The sequence below is a fragment of the Cervus canadensis genome, chromosome 15, assembly GCF_019320065.1.
Source record: "Cervus canadensis isolate Bull #8, Minnesota chromosome 15, ASM1932006v1, whole genome shotgun sequence".
NCBI lineage: Eukaryota > Metazoa > Chordata > Mammalia > Artiodactyla > Cervidae > Cervus > Cervus canadensis.
Window position 1 is genome coordinate 11,187,824 of NC_057400.1, and position 13,764 is coordinate 11,201,587.

The 13,764-nt window shown below is 34.5% G+C and overlaps 1 protein-coding gene across 2 annotated transcripts in view; it reads right to left on the reverse strand.

The window, feature by feature from the left end:
• Positions 1-13,764, reverse strand: part of DPP10 (dipeptidyl peptidase like 10) — a 716,172-nt gene that overhangs the window by 498,881 nt on the left and 203,527 nt on the right. For both annotated transcript variants that reach the window (XM_043488102.1, XM_043488101.1), the window contains one exon: positions 6,312-6,407. In XM_043488102.1, coding sequence (XP_043344037.1) covers positions 6,312-6,407 — 96 coding nt within the window. The remainder of the gene's footprint in view (positions 1-6,311; positions 6,408-13,764) is intronic.

Here is a 13,764-nt window from a genome sequence, read left to right on the forward strand (position 1 = left end):
AGGTTAAAAAAAAATCTATGCACATCATAAGAAAGAGAACCAAAAAGAAACTTATACTGATTGTGGATCAAATGGGTCCACCTTCATATATCAGAAAATGTATCTCACTGTTCTAACTGAACTATTTTGAACCCTAGTTGGATCCCAGCAGTGTGAGGTCCATCTCGTCAAGGCTATGGTTTTTCCAGTGGTCATGTTCGGATGTGAGAGTTGGACTGTGAAGAAAGCTGAGTGCCGAAAAATTGATGCTTTTGAACTGTGGTGTTGGAGAAGACTCTTGAGAGTCCCTTGGACTGCAAGGAGATCCTAAAGGAGTCCATCCTAAAGGAGATCAGTCCTGGGTGTTCATTGGAAGGACTGATGCTGAAGCTGAAACTCCAATACTTTGACCACCTCATGTGAAGAGTTGACTCATTTGAAAAGACCCTGATGCTGGGAGGGATTGAGGGCAGGAGGTGAAGGGGACGACAGAGAATGAGATGGTTGGGTGGCATCACCGACTCAATGGATATGGGTTTGAGTAAACTCCAGGAGTTTGTGATGAACAGGGAGGCCTGGCGTGCTGAGATTCATGGGGTCTCAGAGTCGGACACGACTGAGCGACTGAACTGAACTGAATGTGTTAATTGCTGGGTTTGCTTTTATATCAATGTGACAGAAGTCCTATTTCTCAGGGTTTATTGTCTCTTAGAACTGAGCTGCGCTTAGAGTGACACTGCTAGACTGCAGCCAGCTGGGATTTGTTGACCACTGGTCCACAAAGGGGTAAGTTTAACTGAGGATAAGCATTTAGATGCTTTGGCAGCAATTTGACAGTGCTGCAAGATCCAGATATGTGATAAATGAACTAATTTATTAATACCTGAGCAGAAGCTTGGCTTTCTCCCATGAAAAAGTTTCATGGGTCTCCCGACCTCCAGCATGTGTTATGGACTTAACCATAGTCTTTTCACTATACCCCAGATGTACTTAAAATCCAAAATCTGTTTTTGATGGATAAATGATTTATAATCTACAGAATAAATTTTGAAATTAGCTAGTGGCAAAGAGTTGAAGACAGAGTTTAAAAATACAGTATCACTTAATTCATTTTGTATAAAACTTTAAAATGAATATCCCAAAATTGCTAAAATTGCTATAAAATCTCTACTTCCATTGCCATCATCCTTATTTTAGAGACATTTCTTCTTGCCAATAATGTTATTTAAAAAAAAAATAGAGATAGTCTAGATATACATCATCCCCAGAGATTAGTGTTGTCAATCTAACCTAGATTAGTTAACAAGAAGGAGGCTAGTTCATTTCCTACATTAAAACCTCTGAATATTGTTGACACACTAGTTCCCGTTCAAAATCTGAGAATTGGCATGTAGTGAATAATCACTATTTCTCTCACTATTTGTTTAATTGTGATTGAGGAATTACAAAAATGACCAATAACAGTCCTTTCTATGTGTTGCCTGTAGATCCTCTCTCAAACAAAGCAGGATATTAAATTTCTTTTTTGGAGCCCATTATTATTGTGATACTTATTATATTTTTGCAATGTAATTTTCGAATGGTTGATTATAAGAAGATAAATTTGGAGACTGTATATGAAATGCCTATTTATCACTTTATTTTCTAGTAATTCACTTTTTATTGTATTTTTCAAAAATATAGATTCATGCCAAATAAGAAATAAAAACAAATTATTAAATTTTAAGATAGCGGTCTTTCACAATAGTTTTAGAAGCAGTCTTAGAGTAGGTTAAATATGTTATAATCAAGGCAGAAATTTCTATATGAGAGAATCAGACTCGGGTTTACAGGAAGATGATTTCCCTTACTGCTGGCAGGAAAAGGAACAGTCACTGTCTTTGCACCTGGAAATCAGGTTTCAAGTGGGATAAAAATGTAGGTTCTCTGATTGGGGAAGGGATTCCAGGTAGAGAAAACCGTGTGGACAAAAGTACCAAGTCAAAAGAGCTTTTGAGACCTATGCAAAATATCAAGTAGTTCAATATCTCTGAAACATAATGGACAGTAGAGGAGTAGAAAAGAGGCCAAGCTTGATTCTGAGAGGCCTGGAATACATCGGGAAGACTCTGAAATTTATTCAGCTGGCAAAGGGGTCCCTCTGATTTTTTTGAGAAATGAGCTTGAAATTTTTAGCTGAGCCTTATATTTGCCAGGAGACTGCTGAAGGTCTAGAGACCCATGAAACTTCTTATTTATGAAGCAGTCTGTGATTAACATATACATGCTTCTATATATAAAACAGGTAATCAACAATGACGTACTGAACAGCACAGGGAACTCTAGTCAATATTCTGTAATGATCTATATAGGAAAAGAACCTGAAAAAGAACGGATATATGTATATGCATAACTAAATCTCTTTGCTGCACACTTCAGACAAACACAACTTTACTTGCAAATCCACTTGCAAATAAAAATTCACTTGTAAAATAAAAATTGAATTAAAAATTTAAAAAAGAAAAAATAGTTATAAAATCACATAAATGTACACATTTATCAAATAAAATTTAGAAAAAATGAGTAAGCAAAAAAGAAAAAAAGAATCAGGTCAAAATCCAGCCGTTTGTCAACATTCATTGTTATACAGGACAGACAGCGTGAACCACATACTATCCACTCTGTTTTAAAGACATCTTTGTTCACTTTTTATACCACGTTGTTTTTAGTCGCCAAGTCACATCCAGTTCTTTGTGACCCCATGGTCTGCAGCATGCCAATATTCCCTGTCCCTCACCATCTCCTAGAGTTTGCCCAAGTTCATGTCCATTGCATTGGTGATGCCATCCAACCATCTCATCCTCTGTTGCCCTCTTCTCCTTCTACCATACACATCAATAAATACACTTATACATTTTTCTTTTAGTGACCACATAAGTTACCATTATATGAATACACCTGGGAAACGACATGATTGCAATATTCAACATGAAAGGATTAGTCACACTGACATCTGTAACCAAGAGGCTGTCAAGGAGATAATTACTGTATGTATTAAAAATTGGGAATGGCACCTCAGTGAAACAGTGAGAGAAGATAGGTTCTATACTTTGAACATATTGATTAAAGTAGGCTCCAACTCTTATCAGCTGTGTTTTGGATAAATTTTTTGCTTTATCCTCAGTTTTCTGGAGTTCACCATAACTTACATGCTATCTATGAAATACATCTATAAAGATCCAGCACAAAGCCTAGCAAAGAAGCTACTCGATATTAGATTTTTCTTTGATGATGGCTTGATCCTCAAATGTAGGTGGGAGATGAATAACATTAAAGAAGATAGATGTCTAGGACTCAAGGTGACATAACTAGGGAGAAGACACTATAAAAATGGAGATTTCAGATTTCTGAGTAGGTGTAGGGGAAGGCAGATGTTCTGCTAACCAGGAACGTGAGCACCCATCCAAGGCTGCACTGACATTCACATATATACTAATGGTGAAGGAGCATAATGAATGGCATTACTGCACTTCAGCCTACACGTGTCAGGGTCATCTATAAGCCTTCAGTCTCCTTCACTAGCAATGTATTAAACACTCATATGGTGACCCCTAACAATTAACTAAAGTTTCCAAATGAGCATAGGTTAGACTCCTTCAATCCACTTATATACTTTGGAATCCTGGTGAAACATTATTAGCAAAAAGAAGCCCACATTTTACGTCTAGACATAATCTGTGACAATGAAGCCAGGGTTGCACATTGTCCTCATAGCTCCCATTGTAGTTTCTGACTTTGTGAGGAATACATAAATAGGCCAAGTTTCCAGTGATTGCCAGAAAGGTGATCTGGATTGCATAAATGAAGACAAATTTATTCTCCTGCTCGAAAAGAACCCAGCACACACAATCTACTGACAGTGAATCAATTCCTTCAGTAGGATTTATGAAGACGGCATGCCTCTAAGAGCTTGGATTTTGTTTAATCCTGTTTAAAGGGTTGTTTTATGTCAAATTCTTTTATAAGTATTATTGATTTTAGGTTTTACTTAGACTATAATAATAACATTGCAGCTTTATCCAAGGATATAGTCTCAAAATCAGGTTTACCAATGATTGTTAAAGAAATTATGAAAAAATGATTAAAATGACTTACTCCAAATAATATTATGGTGATATCTTGTAAAGCATTAGAGTAGAATGTGTGCCCTAAATATTGAAATATGGCCTAATTTAGCACTCAGTTCACTGCTTCAACATCCCTCCAATCCTTTGGTACTTCGATACTGAAGTGCAGTTACACACAGGAGTAAATGACTTTTTAAATAACCCAATCTAACCTGAGAAGGGAGATGAGACCCATGACTTTTCTTGCTTTCCAAAGTAAAAGACTACACAAATTTCTAATAGTTTGATCAAAATCATGGTGAAGAAAACAGAATATTATTCAGCATTTCAAATTTAATGACTCACATTTTTTTTGGTCATCTCCTTCAATGGAAAATACTGGCTAGCAAGTAAAGAGATGACTTGCAAAATTACATTAGCACTTCAGGAGAACGGTTTGTGAGGGATCCACTTATTAGAAGAATACTAGAAAATTATATCCCTTCTTAAAATTTAGTAATTGTACTCATCTGAAATAAATCATAGAGTTTTGTACATCCGAAATAATCATAATGCAAAGGCAACAATATGGCAAGACCAAAGTTTATGAAGAATTCAGAATCAAAATATACAAAAATAGATGAATAAAATTGCTATCATGTTTTCTCTATTTGTAATATCATCAGCATGATAATATTTATCTTGCAGCCAATTTCAACTGAAACTTGAGTTTATAGAAAAATAAAACTGAAATTCAATTAAATGCTTTCATTTATTTATTCAAAGAAAAAAAAAAATCACCTTAAGTGCTTGCTGATCTCCAAAAACTGTACCAGTGATAGGTAAACAAGTATGATTTGGCCCCTGCCCTAGTTAATTAAATTACATTATTTTTATAGCTTCCATAAATTAACACTTAATTTGTAGGCATAAATGTACTTAATTAGGATATTAGAGAAGAAAGGATGGACTGTAAGACAGTATTTATTAGACAAAAAGGCAAAGCTCTATGCTTTGAAATAATCTACTCTATGCCTTGAAAACAAAGCAAAAATATATACATATTATGTCTAAATAAAGTGAAAGGCAAAGATTAACATCTATCAAGCCACAGTGACTGGGGCTTCCCAGGTGTCCTAGGGGTAAAGAATCCACCTGCCAATGCAGGAGACACAGGATATGGGTTTAATCCCTGGGTCCTGAAGATCCCCCAGAGGAAGAAATGACAACCCACTCCAGGATTCCTGTCTGGGAAATCCCAGGGACAGAGGAGTCTGGAAGGGCTACCACCCACAGAGTCACAGAAGAGTCAGACTTAACTTAGAGACTACACAACAAAACCAACAACCACAGTGATTAGTATGGTTAGGCAAATTGTAAAACTCAAGGAATGGAAATTTGACTTCCTTCTTTCTTTTCTAAAAGACAATTTTTAGTTCTTTATTTTTGGCTGTATCATGCTGCATGCAAGATCTTAGTTCCCCAACGAGGGATGGAGCCTCTGCAAACTTCAGTGGAAACAAGAAGTCATTACACTGGACCGCAGGGGAATCCCCTGACTTACTTTTCACCAACACATTTCTTATGACTGGATTACACAGTAATTTCCCTCCACAAACTCCTATAAAGACAAACCAAAGTCCCTGGAGCCACTAAGTGGTGTGAGCTAATTAATTAATTTAAAATCTAAATGCTTTTTTAAACTTTTTGAAAATAACAAAATAAGGAATAACCTAAAGAAAGCTGAGGCGGTTTCTTAGCCAAGCCAGTAAAAGGCAAAATTCAATATGTTCCCATGCTCTTTCAGTCATTTCAGCTTTGTTAGAGTCTCCTTAGTTTGTGGCATTTAAACTTAAAAAAGAAAAGCTACAGAGAAAAGAAAATTAATTTGATTGTCAAATCTGAAGCACTTACATATAGGCTCCCCATATCTATACTTCTACACCAATGAGAATTACCTAGAGAAATGCTAGAGATATAATATGCATTTGAAATCACATAATTAATGATTATGAGGGAAGAGCAGATACAGAGCCGTCAATATAATGTTTGGGGGATGATTTTATTGAAGACTTATCTTAAGAAAAGGTTTTTATTCATAAGAGCCAAGGTATACATTTCTGATTAAATGGTATATAAAATCATTGAAGAATAATGTCAATTAAAATATTAATACAAATTTCATTATTTAATTTTCACCATACAGAATATGAAATAAACATAATGCATAAGAACATACATACATACCATTGATCCACCGAGCTTCTGGGTCATGAAGTACAAAGTCTTTCCTGAAGAGGTCTTCTAAAGACAGTCTGGTTTCTGATGAATTTGTGAGTTCATCTGAAATGATGTAAATTTTAGGTTAGATACTTATCTCATGTTACTTTTAAAAACTAATGAATTATAATACTTGGACTATTTTGCTTCAAAAACATGTTAATAAGATAACAATATAAAATGGCAATGCTAATGTTCTTTGGCTTTAGAAGTTTGTTCCATGACTTTATGTTGTGATATATAATAGGAAAACAGTGAATTTATGCCTCAAAGGATACATTTTTCACTGTTTAACCATAATCCAGCCCACTATTTTCCAAAATAACTTCAACATATTCTCTCTAATGATAAATTTACAGTTTTGTTGTAAATATTAAAGATGAAGAGGTAAATGTTATAAAAAATATGATAAATAAAACTTCCTAAATTGAAAGGAAGTTCACCAAGTAAACAGAATAAATGCCAAATTTCAACCAATAATTACCATCCAACAAATACTGAGTCTAGGAGTCAAATGCAAAAATTTCAAAAGTAATACAATGCCAGAATATGAATGAAAAGTGTACATTCATATTAGTCCCTGACACATAAACTAGGTGTACTTCCCTTTTAAATTCCAAAATCTAAGAAACAGAAGAACATGATTTAAGCACCAAAATTAAACACAGCAAGCAAGTTTTTAGATGAAAAAGTCTATAAAAAAGTTAGGGATATTTTATTTTCTTTGTAAAACAATGCCATTGTTTATTTACTGTATAAAACCATCTTTGTGACATTTCAGCTGTGACCTTAACTCTTGTTGAAAATAAAGTGTCAACAATATATGCTAACATCATTAGAAATTGTTTTTTAAAGGCTCAGTACTTATTGCAGCAAGGTTTTGTTTCTTCCAGTAGAAAAGTTGGGGCAAAAAATCAATAACTCTAAATGCAATTTCCTTCAACATGAGTCTAGCATGTATTTAACCCACAAAATAATTGCTCAGAAACAACTGAAAAATAGGTAACAAGTGGAGCTAGTGAGAATCATGTGATTCAAGCCTAGCATAAAATAAATTATTTGCAAAACAAAATGCTCCATTTGGCAGTCTCATATGATAAAATTTTAAATTACCTTATTCATTCAACAAATAATAGGGTTCTTAATTTTCAAGGTGTTAAGTGAAGTACTGTAAGGTGCAGGAGACATATCTATTCCATGTCCCAAGGGCTTCACACAAAGCAAGAAAGACTATAATGAGGATATAGAGTGCTGTATAAACAGAAAGAAAAGGGGGAAAATACCTTGCAAAAACAATCAGAAAAGACTTCAGTGAAAAACGAAATGAACAACTATCAACCATTGCTGGTGGGAATGAAAAATGGTACAGATACTTTGGAAGACAGTTTGGTGGTTTCTTATAAAACTAAACATATAATCTAACAATTGTGTTCTATGGTATTTACCCAAATAAGTTGAAAACTTACAGTCACACAAAAATCTGAACATGGAGGTTTATGGTAGCTTTATTCATAATTGCTAAAACTTGGAAGCAACCAAGATGTCCTTCAGTAGGTGAACAGATAAACTGTGGTCCAGATGTTGTGATATTATGCAGTGATAAAAAGAAATGAGCTATCAACCATGAAAATCATGGAAGAATCTTAAATTATTAAGTGAAAGAGGCCAATTTGAAGAGACTGCATACTGTATGATTCCAACTACTTAACACACTGAAAAATGTAAACACTGAAGACTCTAAAAATATCACAGAAAACCAAACTGATCACATGGATCACAGTCTTGTCTAACTCAATGAAACTATGAGCCTTGACATGTAGGGCCACCCAAGACAGACAGGTCGTGGTGGAGAGTTCTGACAAAACATGGTCCACTGGAGAAGGAAATGGCAAACCACTTTAGAATTCTTGCCTTGAGAATACTATAAACAGTATGAAAAGTTATAATGCCAGATACATGTAATTATATATTTGTCCAAATACATAGAATGTACAAAAGCAAGAGTGAACCCTAAAGTAAAATATGGACTTTGGCTGATAATGATATTTCAATATAAGTTCATCAATTGTAGCAGACATATCTTAGGTGGGATAATAACAGTGCAGAAGGTTTTACCCAGTTGAAGGTAAAAGGGAAATTTCTATACCTTCTGTTCAATTTTTCTGTGAACATAAAATTTCTCTTGAAAATAAAATCTATTCATTTTTATGTTAAAGTTAAATAACCTGGGCCTTTCAGGTTTCATTTCTGGATCTTTCCTTTGTGGATCTTCCCTGTAGCTCATATTGTAAAGAATATGCCTGCAATGCAGGAGACCTGGGTTTGATCCCTGGGTCGGGAAAAATCCTCTGGAGAAGGGAATGGCAATCCACTCCAGTATTCTTGCCTGGAGGATCCCAAGGACAAAGGAGCCTGGCAGGGTACAGTTCATGGGGTCGCAAAGAGTTAGACATGACTAGGTGACTAACACTACTTTCCGGTTTCAAAATACAGAGAAAGGGAATGGCATGGACAAATGCAGGAATGAGAACATTTTAGTGAAAAGGATGAGTGCTTTTTGTTTGACAAAGAAAAAGAGTCATGATTCTATAATTAATATCTTGTCCTGGAGTTTGGGATTTTAATAAAATGAGCTAATTTTATTAGGATTTCAGAAAACATATTTTTTCAATGAGATATCTCAATAAGACCAGATGTGTTATAGATAAGTTTCACAATGTAAAGTTTCCTGAGATTATATAAAAACACCATAATTTGTCCAATCCAATCCTTTCAATTTTCACGTGATTATATTTCATCACCTCTATTTGATAGGCATTTATTTAGCTGATCTAAGGAAATTTATACAGCTAAGAGTGGGAGGTAGGATCTAACTTTCAATGGGAGGGTAGATTATTCTAACACAATATATTAAAAATGATCCTTATCAACTGAATCAAAAAATTAACTATAATTTTGCTCCTAGGTAAATTCCACATATTTTATTTACTGTATCTTTTAGGCAGATATGAAACAAACAAAAAACACCTTTAAAGCAATTACACCACACCATATAATTCTTATTTTCAAGTATTAATAGGTTTTCAAATACTATTTCTCAAACATGTATTCTTTTTATGAGCTTGAAAATCATATTAAAACACACCAAAATAGAAATCTTACTAAAATAGCAAAACATATATACAGTAAATTGAAAAACTCTAAACATTTTGTAATATAAAGGTTCTTCTTTCAGAACTACTTAGTTCACTCATATTTTATATACACTAATAGTTTCATCTTCTACTTTTCATATAGATCCTTTACATTTCCTATTGTATTTACTAGTAAGTATATATGTTTTGTTTTGGGTTTCCCTGATAATTCAGTTGGTAAAGAATCTGCCTGCAATGCAGAAGACCCCGGTTGGATCCCTGGGTCAGGAAGATCCACTGGAGAAGAGATACACTACCCACTCCAGTATTCTTGGGCTTCCCTTGTGGCTCAGCTGGTAAAGAATCCACCTGCAATGCAGGAGATCTGGGTTCGATTCCTGGGTTGGGAGGATCTCCTGAAGAAGGGAAAGGCTATCCACTTCAGTGTTCTGGCCTGGAGAATTCCATGGACCGTATAGTCTATGGGGTCTCAAAGAGTCGGACACGACTGAGCAACTTTCTCTCATATATATGTTTTGTTACTGTGAACAGAATATTTCCCATTCTTAATCTAAATAACTTTATATACACACAGAGTTAATCATTACATTATTTACCATATCACATTTGCTTTAAAATGCCAATGGAAATGAAATCTCTTTTATTTCTACTTATTTAACTATATCATCTGAAAATAATTTTTCCTTTTCATAAAGTTTAAATTTATACGTATATGTATATACGTATATCTGAGCCTTCCCTGGAGGCTCAGATGGTAAAAGAATCTGCCTGCAATGCCAGAGACCTGGGTTCACTCCCTGGGTTGGAAAGATTCCCTGGGATTGGGCATGGCAACTCATTCCAGTATTACTCCCTGGAGAATCCCCACGGACAGAGGAGCCTGGTGGGCTACAGTCCATGGGGCTGCAGAGTCAGACATGACTGAGCGACTAAGCACACACATACATGTATATGGGTTTCCCTGGTGGCTCAGATGTAAAGAATCTGTAATGCAGGAGACCTGGGTTCAGTTCTTGGTTCGGGAAGAGCCTGTGGGGGAGGAGAATGGCTACCCAGTCCCATATTCCTACCTAGAGTATCCCACGGACACAGGAGCCTGGCAAGCTACAGTCCATGGGTCTCAAAGAGTTGGACAGAGTGACTAACACCTTCCACTTTCACATACATATACATATGTTTATATATATACATACACTTAAATGTAAAATATATACACATATACACACAGGCATATACAAAAGATATATAAAATTTTCAGGTATTACAGATCACATGCAGTTGTAAGAAATAATACAGAAAGATCCCTTATACCCTTCATTCAGTTTCCATCAATCAAATACATCTGCATAATCAACAGCACAAAAAGAAAATTGATACCTTCCATCAACTTGATTCGGATTTCACCAGTTTTGCATGTATTCATTTGTGTACATGTGTGTATATGTGGCCATATCTATTTCTATGTAGTTGTATCAAATATGATAAGCACCAGTAAAGACAAAGAACAGCTCTGTCACCAGGATTTCCTGTGTTGTCCTTTTGTCACATAGCCTCTCTCGGCAACCTTTGGCAACCTCTAATCTAATTTTGCATCTCTATAATTTTGCAATTTCAAGGGTGTTGTGGAAACATGCATTATGTAATATTTTGAGATTGGCCTTTTTCAGTCAGCATAATTGTTTTGAAATCCACTTTAGTCATTGAATATATCAGTACTCCGTTTCTTTTTGCTGTTTGCTGATATTCCAAGGCATGAACGTACCAGTTTGTTGAACTGTTCATCTGTTGAAGGAAATCTGGATTATCATTTGTAGTCTGGGGCAACTATCAATAAAGTTGCTATGAACACTATTTATAGGTTTGTATGTGAACATAAATGTTCCTTTCCTTGGGATAAATGCCAAAATATGCAATTGTTGGGTCATGTGGTACATATTTATTTTTGTAAGAAAAAAAATCTAGTTTTTCTGCATTCCTGCAAGGATTTTTTTTTTTCAATAAGCTATTCTGACATACGTATAATGAATGCCATTGTGGTTTTAACTTGCATTACTCTGAGAGCTAATGAACATCTTTTAATGTGTTTATTTGTGATATTTATATCCTCTTCAGTGAAATGTCTAGTAATGTCATTTGCCCATTTTCTAATTGGATTGTTTTGTTTGTGGGATTGGTTAACTGTTGAGTTTAGACAGCATTTATATTCTGATACAAATCATCTGTTGATATGTCAACTCAAATTTCATCCAACTCTCTCGCTTCTTTTCATCCTCTTAAAAGGGACTTTTGCAAAGGAAAAGATTTTTTGTTTTTTGTTTTTTCAGTTTTGATGAAGTCTAGTTTATCGTTTTATAAATCACACTTTTGCTGTCAAGACTTAGAATGTTTCAAAGAACACTGAAGATTTTCTTTTATCCTGAAAGATTCATAGTTTTATATTCTACATATAACTCCCTGAATGATCTTGAGAAACATTTTATCTATCATATGAGGAATAATCAGAGATTCATATTTTATTTTATTTTTGTGGCATATTGCATGACAACTAACTGTTCCAGCACCGTTGATTAAAAGGTGTTTATTTCATTTTAGTGAGTCATTTCCTTAGCTTCATTGTCAAAACAATGTTGAATAATAATGATAAAAATAACAATCCTGTTGTTTTCTTCCATTATGGCAACATCTTTAATATTTCATTATTTAATGTATTTTCTAGATTATTGGAAAGGAATCTCTATCATTCTTAAGTAATTTGTTTTTATTCCTATGACATTTAGAATTTTTATTTGAAATTATGTTATGATACACTTACAGTCTTTTATGTAAAAATATTTTCCTTTAATATATTGATATAAAAATTGTTTAAAGGAAATTTCCTTATTTCAACCACCATTATTTCTATAACAAAATCCAACTGCTCATGGAAAACTATTATTACTTCTATGTTGCTAGATTAATATGTTAAATATTTATTTAAATGTTTATATTTTTTAATGAATTAAACTAATGATATTTTTTTCATTTTTACTGTACTGATCATTTAACACTTTAATATTTTATTAAGGATTTTGAACTTCATTTATTTTGGTAATCTGAAATAGTTTAATAATTTTAATAGTAAGGATTTTTTAACTCTAATTGCCTCTGGCACTTATTATAAAATCAATTCATCAAAGTAATTCAAATTATTGTGATGAAGTCTAAAATTTAAACAATACTCAAATATAACTTAAGGATTAATTTATTTGTCTTCATTCATTACTGAGTGAACTCTGTACTTCATTTCTTTTCTGTTTTTTCTATTCTTGGCTCATTTCTTTAAATTTTTCCTTAGCTGTGAGGCACTATCACTGAGGTCTCTTGAATTTTTCAGTCCTAGAATAGAGACTTCTTCCTTCAACACATAATGAATAATTAAGCTTCTGTTTTAATAACCTTGGAGCCTGACTTTTATCCCCTATCTCCTTTCATCTCCACATCTCATCACAGTCTTTTGGGATCTTCATACTCTGTGATCTACCATCTCTCTTCCAGATGCTCCCTCAAGTCATGTTGGATACTAGTAACCTCACTTGAGAAGAAACTTAAGCTCTGCAAAGTTAAAGATTTTGACAAAGGTCACATAGTCAGTAAGAGGCCGGACTGAAATTGGGGTCTACATCTCTTTGACTTACTAAGCTACAAGGACTCACAAAATAAGTTTTATTTCCCCATTCTCTTTGCATGAGTGCCTGCTAAGTCACTTCAGTCGTGTCTGACTCTTTGCGACCCTACTGGACTGTGGCCTGCCAGGCTCCTCTGTCCATGGGATTCTGTAATCAAGAATACTGGAGTGGGTTACCATGCTCTCCTCCAGGGGATCTTCCCTACCCAGAGATCAAACAAGCATCTCTTATGCCTCTTGCATTGGCAGAAAGGTTCTTTACCACTAGCACCACCTGGGAGGCCCCTTATTCTCTTTAATATTGTGTTAATTAAATACTTTTAAATATACAATTTTATAGAGATAACTTTGAGAATATTCTTACTTCTTTTAGCTACAAGAACCTTTTTCTTAATTGAAATTCAACTGCTCTGTGTACCTCTCCAGACCTTATTAGCATCCTATTTTGTTCCATCCTACTCATGAAAGTGTCCGTCATTTTTGCACATAGAGCAGTGTCAGAGCATTCACAAAAAAGTGGGGCTTTTGTTTTCTTCAGGAAACTGGCTATAATATATCAGTTTGAAATTCCACATTTACCCTTGGCTCACTGTTGCATGCT